General features: G+C 42.9%; 2 protein-coding genes across 3 annotated transcripts in view; both read right to left on the bottom strand.

The window, feature by feature from the left end:
* Positions 1–6,986, bottom strand: part of EDEM3 (ER degradation enhancing alpha-mannosidase like protein 3) — a 31,394-nt gene extending 24,408 nt beyond the window's left edge. The window contains exons 1-3 of one of the 2 annotated variants that reach the window (XM_074877114.1): positions 6,800–6,986; positions 4,537–4,582; positions 63–163 (exon numbers count right to left, since the gene is read on the bottom strand). In XM_074877114.1, coding sequence (XP_074733215.1) covers positions 63–163; positions 4,537–4,582; positions 6,800–6,969 — 317 coding nt within the window. In that variant the 5' untranslated portion in view covers positions 6,970–6,986. The remainder of the gene's footprint in view (positions 1–62; positions 164–4,536; positions 4,583–6,799) is intronic. The other variant, XM_074877115.1, reaches the window with a different exon arrangement.
* A 517-nt stretch (positions 6,987–7,503) lies between these two features.
* NIBAN1 (niban apoptosis regulator 1) overlaps positions 7,504–12,750 on the bottom strand; it is a 69,283-nt gene continuing 64,036 nt past the window's right edge. The window contains exon 14 of the mRNA XM_074877116.1: positions 7,504–11,918. Coding sequence (XP_074733217.1) covers positions 10,186–11,918 — 1,733 coding nt within the window. The 3' untranslated portion in view covers positions 7,504–10,185. The remainder of the gene's footprint in view (positions 11,919–12,750) is intronic.

Below are 12,750 nucleotides of genomic sequence, written 5' to 3' on the forward strand. Positions count from 1 at the left end.
CTGCAAATTGTACTTAGATTCCTAGATGTTTACATGAGACAATAACCATTTCAAACACTAACTTTCCCAATGCATCATCCACATCCCCTCGACTTGGTTCTTGACCCCGTACTCGTCCACGGCAAGTTAAAGGCATAAGTTCATCAGCTGGATACGCATGCTCCTGCAGGGAAACAAAACAAGGGAGTAAGTTACAACTGTTACAACCATTTCAGCAACTCTTCAGAGCCCATTAAAAGGAAGGCAAATTATGCTGTACTTCAGAAAAACTGCACGACAATCACGAACCGTTGAGGTGGGAAGGGACCTCTGGAGGTCATCTGGTCCAACCCCCCTGCTCAAGCAGGGCCACCTAGACCCAGTTGCCCAGGACTGTGTTCAGATAGCTTTAGCATATCTCCAAGGAAGGAGACTCCACAACCTCTCAGGGGAACCTGTGCCAGTGCTCAGTCTCCTTCACAGTAAAAAAGCGTTTCCTGATGTTCAGAAGGAACCTCCCGTGTTTCAGTTTGTGCCTGCTGCCTCTGGTCCTGTCACTGGGCATCACTGAGAAGAGCCCGGCTCTGACTTCTTTACAGCCTCCCATCACATATTTGTAGACATTTGTAAGATCCCCCCCAAGCCTGCTCTTCTCCAGACTGAGCAGCCCCAGCTCTCTCAGCCTTTCCCCATAGGAAAGATGCTCCAAGTCTCTTCATTATCTTAAAGGCCCTTCACTAGACTCTGTCTAGTACACCTGTATCTCTCTGGTACTGGGGAGACCAGAACAGAACACAGAACTCCAGGCATGGCCTCACCAGTGCTGAGCAGAGGGGAAGGATCCCCTCCCTCAACCCGCTGGCAATGTTTTCCCTAATGGAGCCCAGGACACCATTAGCTGCCTTTGCTACAAGGGCACGTTGTTGGCTCATGGTCAACGTGGTGTCCACCAGGACCCCCAGGTCCTTTTCTGCTGCGCTGCTTTCCAGCTGGGTGGCTGGAAATGATTAAACTGTGAACAGAGCAACAGGACCTCTCTCTCTCTAACCTCCCAAGGAAGTCTGGAACAACTAACAGCACATCTGAAAAAAAACCAACCACCAATTAACTTGAATAGTTTATTGTGTGCTTTCTGCAACAAGGTGCATGTGACACTTCTTGTAACATTTCTTACGCAGAAATTATCATCTCAAAGATGAATTTAAAATCTAAAACTAATGCGGGCACTATCAAGTGGCTGGTATTTCATGGAGAAATTAGTGGGAATTAGACTTTAAAGTCACTTTGGAAACATTTCCAAATGAACATAAGTGACTCAGGGTCACAATGAGTGACAGATAAGAGAACTCACTTAGGAGGTAAAATAATAAATTGGTTAATCACTACACAAGGCATAACAAAAGATAACATTCACAAAAAAGCTTACCAAGACTGCGCCTTTTACAAATATAACACTTTTTTAAAGAGAGAGATATTGCTAATTTTTTTGGAAAAGCAAGTTAATTTCCCTTTTTCTAGAAAAAGCACTCTGCAAAACAAGCTGTATTGTAATATTATTTCCCATCAGTCAGTCAGAAATAACAGGAGTGGCAGCGCTGCCTAAGTCAAGCACACTGATTAAAAAATGCCTGTCCCTACTGCCTCTCCAGTCAGTGCGAGTTTCAGAGGTTTCAACTCCCACCATAATGAGATATCAAACGAAATGGACACAAATTTGAAATTCATCATTGTGCAATAGGAGAGATTTACTGAAAAATTTTCAAGAGTGGCCACTGACATTAAAAAAGGTGAATCTTAAATATATCTAATTTCAACAAACATGCATGAAACTGCCTCTCCATTAGAAGCCCAATACAAGTTATTTGGGATGGAGCTTCTCTCTTTTGATTTCATCAGGAAAGTGACTGCTGTACTGTGCTCTCCAATTATACTTTTAGTGGAGAACTAACATGTGGCAGGATAAAAAAGTTGTATTACTGCACTGAAACTGCAAGTAAATACATTCAAAGTCTTTCCAAATATATGCTACAAAAAAATAATCTATATTCAAACTTGAAATAGAGAGGAAAAGAAGAACATTCTTCTATAAATAAACAGCTCTTACAGCAGCTTCTTTTGAAACTGATGGTTTGTCTCCCCGTCTACCACCCTCACAAATGTTTTGGTCTTTGCTCGACTCTTTGTTCTCCTCAAGTTCAACTACAAAAGCCAGAATCTAGATCATTTTAATATGGCTCAGATGTTTCTGAATATCTGTGCAAAGTATTCAGAAAAACAGATTAAAGAAGTACACAGAAAAGCAATGTCAAAACTAAGATCTCTGACTTGAATTATGGGAAAAAAGGTGAAGAAAATTCTGGAGAAAGTAGACTTTTAGTCTTACAAATTCATAAGGAATTAGAAGCATTTTGAAAAATAAAAGTTCACTTATTCTCTGTCTAGAGCAGGAAAGGCTACTGGGTCAAGTGATTTCCCAACTTGTAACCTCACCCCTTTCAAGTAACCTCAAAGGAAGGTAATAGCAAGACCCATTAAATATAAAACACAGCACAAATGTTCCAACAAACATACTTCTGGAAAATACTATACCAACGGAGCTCAACAGACACTCTGGAATTTCCACATATTCTGACCGAACAGATGATCATATTGCCTAATGTCAGGACTCAGGGCAACACAGTATTTGAACAATCAAAAAAGACATATTGCTACTAGTGCTGTAAACCAAGAAATACCTACTGGCCTCAAGTGACTGACATTTTCATATATTCTTTCTGACAGTCAAGAAGAAAAAAGTCCTGATTATTACAAATATTGTCAAAGGATCGAAAAAAAAAGCAACTTTTTACTCAAAGCTCCTGTTAACAACCGAAAAAAAAAGACAAGGGAGTTTCCCCCTTGCATGCAAACATGAATTTTCAGTCTTCCAAATATGCAAGGCTAAAACGCATATTAATAGAAACAGAAAATCAAAACTTTTCAGCTGTCTGTTTCAAAAGCAGCTGCAAAAATACTTAATTCTCTTGCTGTCAGAATCATCTGATACCCTAATCTTTTCCTCAACTTTAAACAAACAAGTCATATTTCTCTGTTTGTTTAGTGCTCCAGCATACGTGGCAAGTAAATATCCTTTTGGCTTCAAAGTTTCCAGGATAGCTGAAGCCATTCTTCTGAAGCAAGGAAATTCTGGATGAAAGAGATGTAGCAAGACACCTACCAGTTCCCAATTTATGACACAAAGAACAGTAGGAGCATAGATCCTTTCTACCAGCATGTAACATTTTATCCAATTTTGACAAATACGTAACAGTTTTTACTACAGAATGCCATGGGAAACACACGCCAAGTGTTTTTCATGGAACCAGGTCCAAGTAACTGCTTACAAATTATCATCAAAAAGCCTGATGTTTGTCAAACTGATAAGGTGTCAAAAGCAAGAGCTAATGTTAAAAACTGCACCCACCTTGAAAATCCTCTTGCTTGGCTTTCTATCCATTCTAGAGTTCTCTAACTCTCATGATCTGTATAAACTTCTAACTCACAAGCTTTGAAGCTTCTGTTACATATTAAAGTGTTAAACCATAATACAGAAACTGGGGCATTGTGGCAAGATGCTGTCAAGAGACAGTGGTTTGTCCTGCAGGAAATGGTGCAACTTAAAAGAGGGGTTTCTGCAACAGCCACAAGGAAGGTACAAAAAGACTGTTAACATAAACCCAGTAAGAATGTACCTTTCATATTTATCTTATTCACATTTACAGTTTCTCCTCAGAAGTTTATTGCTAACAGTATACTATTACTTGAGGAAAGTCAGTCCACGCTAAGTAATTATTCTTAAACATATCTCAACTAAGCTAACGTATTTCAAGGTTGATTAGAGTGCAGAATGGCTCACATATCCAGAACACGAATACACCTGCACAGAAAATCACAAGTCATTTTAAAAGAAGCCGTAGCGAGTGTGGCTCACTGTCATGTGACAGTCACACTCTCAGAAGAGGCTATAATGCGTAGATATGACACCAGATCCCCTTTTTGATCTACAAACTGTCCGTAAAAGAGCTGCCAAACTGCATCTAACATATCTTACCACAGAAGAAATATTATACATAATTTCTGCCTACAAAATAAGTAAGATCAATTTGTATTCTTCAGAATCTGGTGACTACAGACAGCTCTTCCAGAGCTTCCTTTTCCCAGTAGCTTTAGGAGTCTGGAATTTCAAAGCAAATACTTTACCAAAAATGACAACTGTTCATAGCTTGATGCGAGATAAACTGGTTTGAGAGAGATCAGGCACAGAGTAACAGAGTTACAGCTAGCAAATCCTAGCTACCATTCTGAAAGCCATCGTAACCCTCCTGACATCGCTCTTCCGAAAGTAACATTTGTTCATTTCTTTTTAAAGGCTATACAGGTGCTCTTAGTTATTCTAGCTTTGCTTTCACCCCTACCTCCCTGCTATTCCTCTAGAATGTCATGTACTGTATGTTGCTTTCTCTCCCAGGTCAGCAATAACAACTCTGAAAAAATTAAACGAACAAGTATTTTACTTACCATATAATTACTGTACGCATGGTCAAACATTTCAAGCACTTGGTTTCTAAAAAAGACAAAAGAAAAAGCATTAGTGGTCTGCCTCACAACAGCCTTTAACACACCATCTTAGAACAGCAAGATGTAGTACACTTTAATATCTGAACATCAGTAACAAGTCCTCTACTAATGTACTCAAGTAAATGAAATACAGGGTAATAATTTTCCCTAATTTGGCTACTTTCCTTCACTGCAGAAAGAAAAGACTATTTCTCCACCGAACATGAAATTAAGTATTTGGGGATCTCTTTCAACCTGCCATGCTTCCCCTTAAATAGCTGTAGATGTTACCAACACATTAAAGCTAGAGATGGGACACATTCCATGCTTGGCAAATAGAATTATGTTCTGCTTGTAATCACCAATACTAAAACCAACTGACACAGCATAAATTCCTGTCTGTGATTCAGAAAACGGCCATAACTTACGAGGTACACCTCTTCCTTGCACTAGAAGTCTTGGCAAGCAAATACAAAAGAAAAGCCTTGTAGATACCTTCATTTTACACGTTTGAAAAGCAGTCATGGTGAGAGATGGTACTATATAAAAAAAACCACTGGTCTTTTTGAGAGACAGCGCTACTTCCAACTGTTCCTAACTGTTTTACTGAGGAGCCCTGCAAGGCAATAAGCATGCTAATTTCTAAGCTACCATAAACATAATTCACAATCTCTGCTGATAAGACTGAACATAAAAAAGAACACCACAATTATATGTGAAGTATCTGATTTAGTTCAATGACTTAGAAATTTAAGAAGCAGTTTTAACTCATCAAATGCACAAAGTCATCAAAAGAGCAGAATATGATGCTTTCTTCAGGTACTTCCTGGACTACACCTGGAGTCTGCAGTTCTGGGATCCGTTGGAGCAGGCAACATCCCAGAGTTTGGCACACAAGTGCCATGTCCAGATAAACTAAGCATACAATGCTGTTCAGTCATGTAGCATTCAGAAAGCTCCTTAAAACTTTTATTTCTCTACATGCAACTTACATTTACAGGGCATTTTCCGAAAGAATTTCTGCGACTGACATGATCTCGTCATTAACTACAGATTCCCTGCCGTTATTCAGAAATGACCCTGCTTGGTTCCCCCAAATACAAACCGTGGTGAGACATTACTTGGGTATGTCTGGGGCATCAGATGATACAGCCAGTGCAAGTTCTGAATGCAAAAATTTTAAAACCAATTGGTGAATGAAATTTAAACTCCTTATATACTCACATGAAGAAAACGTACAAAACATTACACACACAAAGTACCCTGACAACCCAAGATGGAAAACCCCAGTAACTGTAAACGCTGTCAGTTAAATAACAACTTACATCTAACGATTAATAACCATGAGAGTATCCAGAGAGTTTCTCCACCAGACTTTTTGCATCATTATTCTGTGCAACTGACCAGTAGATGGGAAGAGGACGATGATGAAACTGCCCCAATAATATGCTTGATTACATATTTGTCTAAAACAATCCCACTCTGTGCAGTGTAATGCATTGCCACCTATACTGTCATCTTTGTCCTTCAACTAAAAACTATACTAAAAGAGAATCAGTTCCTTACATGTACCTGCATGGGGGACCAAAGTAGCTTACCTTACATACAGGAACTAGGCAAAACCACGTATAAACATTTACCTTTTTTATGACTCCCAAACACTCCCATGCTCCAGAGGCACAGCCATAATTAGACCAACTGACTATGGATGTCGATTTACCTTTGATCACTTTTACCCATAATTACACGCAACCACTGGCTGCAATCTTCAAGCCTGGAGCTCCCAAGCGTGTGGCAGAAGGGTTTGACCCCACACGCAGCAGAGGCGATGAGGGGCTGCCTGCCCCAAACAGCCGTGGCGACCTGACCCGAGGCACCAGCCCAGCCCCGGCATGGACACCTCGCTCGCTCACGGGAGAGCTATGCCATGCATGTCGTAGGATCTTCGCGGGGGGAAAGGGAGGGACAGGAGAGACGTTCCCGGAGCGCTGCCGGGCCGGGGGCACACCCGCACCCATCAAGCCCAACCCCCGGCGTAGCGCAGATCCCCCTACCCCAGCACGGCGAGGGCCCGGTGAGCGGCCGCCGGTGCACCGCAAAGCCACCGCGGAGAGTGGGCTCGGCCCGGGCCGCACCGCGCTCCGGCGGCCCCGAGGGAGACCCGACGCCGACGTCCTTCCCCCCTCCCCGCACTGCCGGCCCGGCCCGCCGCGGCGGCTCTCACCCCAACCGGCGCTTCTCCTCCTTGCTCATGGCCCCGGCGCCCGGGGCGGCCGCCAGCACGGAGGAGGCGGAGAGCAGGCCAAGGGCCAGGAGCTTCCACGGCCTCCTCCAGCGGGGCCCCCGCTCGCCGCCGCCGCCGCCGCCCCCCTGGCAGCCCGCAGCTCCGCTCATGGCCGCGGCCGCCTGCCCGCTACCGCTAGGCCCGGCCCCGGCCCATCTCGCCCGCTGCCCGCCCCTCGCGGCGCGGCGGCCGCGGCTCCCAGCGCCGACGCGCAGGCGGAAGGGATCGGCCCTTCGCTTTCCTGTGGCGTAGCCAAGGAAACCGCCTCGCGCCGCCACTTCCGGGTCCCCCCGCACGCGCCGCCCCACCGGGCCAATAGGAGCGCGACGGCAGCGCCGCGAGGCGGGGGCGCGCGGGTCACGTGACGGCGGCGGCGCGCCGGGCCGGAGGGAGACGTGGACAAAAGGCGGGGCGGGAGCGGGGCTCGCGCTGCCTCAGGGGAGGCGCCGCCGCCGCCCGGGGCTCGGCTGCTGGCTCCCGGCTTGTCCAAATGGCAGCCGGGGGTGGGCGCACGGCAAGCGTCTCCTTCCCTCGCACCCCACCCCCCCCGCCCCCGGCAGCTGCTTGAGGTGTATTACTATTTTTTAATACGGAACCCCCAACTTAAATTGTCACGCACGCACACAAAACCAACCTCCCGGCGGTGGAAGGGAAGAGCTGCTTTTATTTTCACCACAAGCGTTTTTACAAAGTTATAAGCGAGATACAATGTGTTTCATATCCTGTCCTTCCGAACTGACAGCCCCGTGAAACCCCAGGGCGGTAACAGCCCCCGGGCCCCTCCCTCAAGGCACCGCGCGCCCAACCCTCCAGGCGGGAAAAGGCGATTTATTATTGTTCCGAGTTTACAAGCGAAATAATTCCTTCCAGGTAAGTGTAGGAAATTCCAAGAAGGCGACAAAAATTACTGAACGGGTGGATTATTATAATTTTTGATCAATGGTCCGATGTAACCAGGTAGATTGCTGACCTCTAAATTGCTGTCACCTCTGCCCAAGTCTGGTTACAGACTGGAAAAATGCTACTCTCTATCCTTTTGCAAATACCTGAATACACAAAAAACGTCCACGAAGGCAAAAAATCAGTCCCCCGGCCATGAGGAACTTCAATTTAAACTGCAGAACGAGGCGATGTACAGGCTAAATATTCCCCGTTCTTTCCCATCCTACTTGAGAAAAAAAATTACGCTGAGCATCCGTATTCAACGACTCAATTCTTTAATATTACAGGAAAATATTACCCAGATCTAAGGCTGCCGTAGAAAAATGACTATGATGGGAATGTTTATGTTAAATACTTTCTGTACAGATGTATCTAATTCATACTGGCTGGAAACAGCTTTTGTAGGAGATGGCAGCCTTTTTCGCAGAGAGTTGCTCTCTTGCTAGTCCTCTTTCGTACAAAACACTGTATTAAAAAAATGTCACGTCCCCTAATTTTAGCATGGCTAAAAAAGACTGCTGCTGCTTAACTGTAAAGCACACAAAAAGTCACTTAATGTTCAGTACCAATTAGAAATAGATAATGGTTAGTAAAAACAAAGTAGCTGACAGTGAAATAACTAATGATTTGTAAAAAAATTGTCTGACAGTGGTTTGTGTGTTTACAAATTAGTATTTTTGAGTAAAATATAAGGAGGAAACGAGTCAAAGTACTTTTGCAAGGAAAACATCTGTGACCTTAATGTTTCTATACCACAGTATGGCTTCTGGAATAAATAGGAGTTGTGTTTATTTTACAATAGTGACATTGCAGTTGGTCCAGTTACTCAACAGTGTTCCTTACTTATGCAGTAATATTTGCCTGTTCCTCTAGTGTCAATTCTCTGTTAGTATTATGGCATATTTTGATAGCATTAAATAATAGATTTTGCACAGTGTGTAGAAGTTAAATGCCAACAAGTATTATGCTCTCAGGACTTTGTTATTTCTTCTCTTGTCTTTATGGGCGTATACCCTGCAGTCCTTACTGTATTCATCATTAATCTTTGCTGTCCTGTGCTGTGTTATATTTATTCAGGATCAGTCTGAAACACCAGGCCAAATTTTTAAGGTGCCTTAAACTGACTTCTAAAGTGAGGTCTTGAACTCTAAAGCCCGATTTATTAAAATACTGGTTCTCCTTTCCCAGCTTTTCTGTGCACAGTCTGTAAATTGTGCATGCAAATACCCCATATAAGCAACTTTGTGCATAGATCATGATTTGATACAGATGATAATATGTCAGCTATGAAAGCAATAGGTCTCATTTTAATGACTGCTTTTGAAATGTGATTCTGCCCTCCAAAATCTAAGCACATGTGAATAACCTGAATAACCTTTGGCTACTTTTTGCTTTAGTTAACTTCTGTATTAGAAATTACATGCAATGATTATGCTGTTTCACAATCATTGCAATTTATGACATAATTTCGCACCTAAAAAGGCCTACAGAACTGGGTAACTCAATAAGAATGAGAATGGCAGGACTCTTAAAATCCTGTATTAGATAATTCTAAGATTCACGTAAGCGAATATATTTTATGGTGGGAAGTAAAACAGAAAGATGCTGTCTAATGGTTATAGTTATTGTAAACATTCTCATCTTTCCCTTCCATAAAGTAAAACAAAATAAAATAGCTGTAAAGTGCTCTGGAAGGCTAAATAACCCAGAAGTGCAGAGTGGGACTGAGAAACCTGCTCCCATATTTTCCCCATTTTAAATATAGCAATCAGAGAAAAAAAAAAAAAAAAGAACACTTGCTTGTCTTTAATATCTGTCAAAACTTTAAAATAATTAAGTAATGAGTTTGCATAGAGCGTGGCTTTTGAGCAACCTACTACTTTAACTATTTGGTTCTGTTGACTAAAAGTTTTATTTATTTCCTGTATACTGCATGCAAATACTAAAAGCGTCCTCAAATAGCAATGTATGTACCAACCACCTAAGAATCATAGCAGTACTTGTCAAATCCATGCATTTAAAAATCATGAGCTACTCCCCTGCTAAAACACCTAAGAACAGTTAAGTTGTTAAAATAGCTTTACAGTTGGGGGTGAGTTGCTTTTGAAGAATTCAGTGGTTACATTTTCTATAACCATAAAAGGTAGCAAATTTTAAGTGAGAGATGAGGTTCCCCAACAGTAGCCTGGTTTTAAACAGTGTGGGCTTTAACCAAAAAGAAACTATCACTCATCACTCAGGAAGGGATCTGTGCTAAAACTGCAAGAGCTGGTAATACCACAACAAAGCCCATTCCCTCTAGCCCCGACCCAAGTGAGTATTCACAATCAAACAGGGATTACTGGAGTAAATAAATCCTGCAGGGCTGGGCTGAAAAACACTTCTTACTTTTCAGAGTTTTGCTGTGCATAACTATCTTCTCTGTTTTCTTCTGTGAAATTATCTTTTGCTTCTGTGCTTTTCACTTCCGTGTGTGAAGATGATTCATGTTCTGGCTTCCCTTCAACCTCACCAGCCTCTGTACCTCCTGTGACCTCTACGGTGCTAACCTCACCCTGCTCCGGCACCAAAGAAACCAGCACATCTAGCAGTCCTGTTCTTGGGTTTTCCGCATCCAAAATGGGCACTTGCATTGTGTCTGCACTTTCAGCAGGATTATGAAAAAAGCTCCCAGTCCCTACCTCCACCAGGACAGCATGGCTATTCCCTGCTCCTCCTTCCTCCCCATCTAATCTTTTGCCTTCAGACACATTTTCAGTGTGTTCCTCTGGCTGCAAGCTATCACTTTTGCAGCTCCCCACACCTGTGTACCAAATGCTTTGCTTGATCTCCACCTCTGCCTTTGCCTCCTGAGGCGTATCTGAGCTCTCCACCAGCCATTCTGCTCGTGCCATGTTGCAGCCCTCCTTGGACACATTCACTGAATTTGTACCATCTGTCCCCAAACTAGATGAAGATGGTCTGTCTTCCTTGAACTCCGTGCATTCTGCTGCATCTTTATTCATCATCGTCTGGCTCATTTGAATTTCTGCCGCAGCCATTTTGCTCACCTCGTTGTTTTCCATACTGTGCTCCTGCAACTTTAGTATCTCACCTTCACAAATCTCCTTTATGTTCTCAGCTGGAGTATCTGCTGGTATCTCAACTGTTACCATCAGCAAACTCCTTATCTCATTCACATCATCAGGGGGTTTACAACTCTTTTCTTCTGACTTGCTTTCTTTCACAGGATTATCCCCAAACCCTCCTTTCCCTGTGTTTTCATCCTGGGAAGTAACCCTTGTCTCAGTATTCGCTCCTTGGTCGTTGCTTTCTTTTTTACTACCCTCTTCAAACCCTGTTCCTACCACATTTTTGCTCTGAGATAATTTTTCCATCATTTCTTTTTCTACCTTGATTTTCTCTTCAGCATTCCCTAAAATCTCTGCTTCTGCTACATTATCATGTGGGGAAGTCAGTTTTATCTCAGCAATTTTTTCCTGTGCTTTGCTTTCTTTTTCAGTGCCACCCACAAATGCAGCATCCATTGCTGTTTGACTCTCAGAAGTTACTTTCTCCTCCACTGCTCCTTCATGTACCTTAAGTTCTTTTTTAGGGCTAGGTCCAGAATGTTTCACTGCAGATTCAGTCCCAGGAGCTACTTTTTCCTCCACAGCTACTTGTTGTGTCTTAAGCTCCTTCTCAGTGTTCGCTACAAACTCTGTTCTCACCGTGTCTTCATTCTCCAAAGCACTTTTTTCCTCTGCAACTTCCTCTTTTGTAAGGGTAGCTGAAAGGGACTCCTGGTTTTCACTGATGTCTGTAATGACCACTTCTTCAGTTTTGCTTGCCTGATCACCAGCTGTACTAACAGAAGCGACGGCTTCTTTGTCTGATGACTTTCTATCATCAGCATCCTTCTCCCAAGAAATTTTTTCCGTCACAATGAGTGTTTCGTCACTTTGAGTTTCCGTGTCTGACATCTCGGCTCGGGCGGCGGAAGGCTTCTTCGCAGGAGTGGTTTGTGCTGATCCTGAAGGGGTCTTCAGGTCCGTTAAGCTGGACACGCTTTCGCAGGGCAAATTCAAGTTATCTTCAAAGAGGTTGTGCTTCTTCATAATGGCAGCTTCTTTTATCACTAAATAAAACAGAAAGATCAAACTTTTGGAAAAACTGACAGGGGTACCTTGAAGAAGGTACACTGTTTGCCTGAGTTTCTAATGTCATATTTTGATATTACAGACAACAGTAATTTTCATTCTCAACTTGCTTTTTTAGTTTATATTTCTTGGGGGTGGGGTGTGTTTATCTGTTCTGAATAATGCAACATCAATATTGACCTAAGCATTGCTGTAATACGAAACTACCAGAGGACCCACAATGGACAAAGGCAATGTTTCAATGCAGAAGTATTTACACTGAACGTATGAATAAAAGTGTGTTCGTTACATTAATTATTATACTGATATTTTTGAACAGGAGTGCCAAAGAGGGTCTGTTAACACTTACTGTGCAATACATATGCTCGTCTTTTATCTAGGGTGTAGACAAACAGATCCAGACAGATACAAGTATTTTATATATCTGTATATGCCATCAAGAATAGTTTCGTTTTCTGACACAAAAGCAGAGATCTGCCGGGAGTACTGCACTGCCATCAGTGATGTAAAGGAAACTGCATCCAGCAGTACATTTCATTTGGGGAAATTCATTTCTGCTGCCATTAGATATCACCAAGTCTTTGCAAATAAGAGCATAATTCCACTCCTTGGCCCAGGGAATCAAGATAAAATGAGGTTGGCATAATTACATTTTGTTAGAAATAGGCTTGTGCCAAGCTATCACTTTGAGTTTCCCAGGTTTGGTAAAGTATAATTCAGATTTTAGGGCTGGCCACACATCTTTAGTGATCTGAACCCAAACACTGTAGCATCATAACCACCAGTCTGCGGAAAAGTGGGACCCGGGTC

The sequence above is a fragment of the Strix uralensis genome, chromosome 8 (assembly GCF_047716275.1).
Source record: "Strix uralensis isolate ZFMK-TIS-50842 chromosome 8, bStrUra1, whole genome shotgun sequence".
NCBI lineage: Eukaryota > Metazoa > Chordata > Aves > Strigiformes > Strigidae > Strix > Strix uralensis.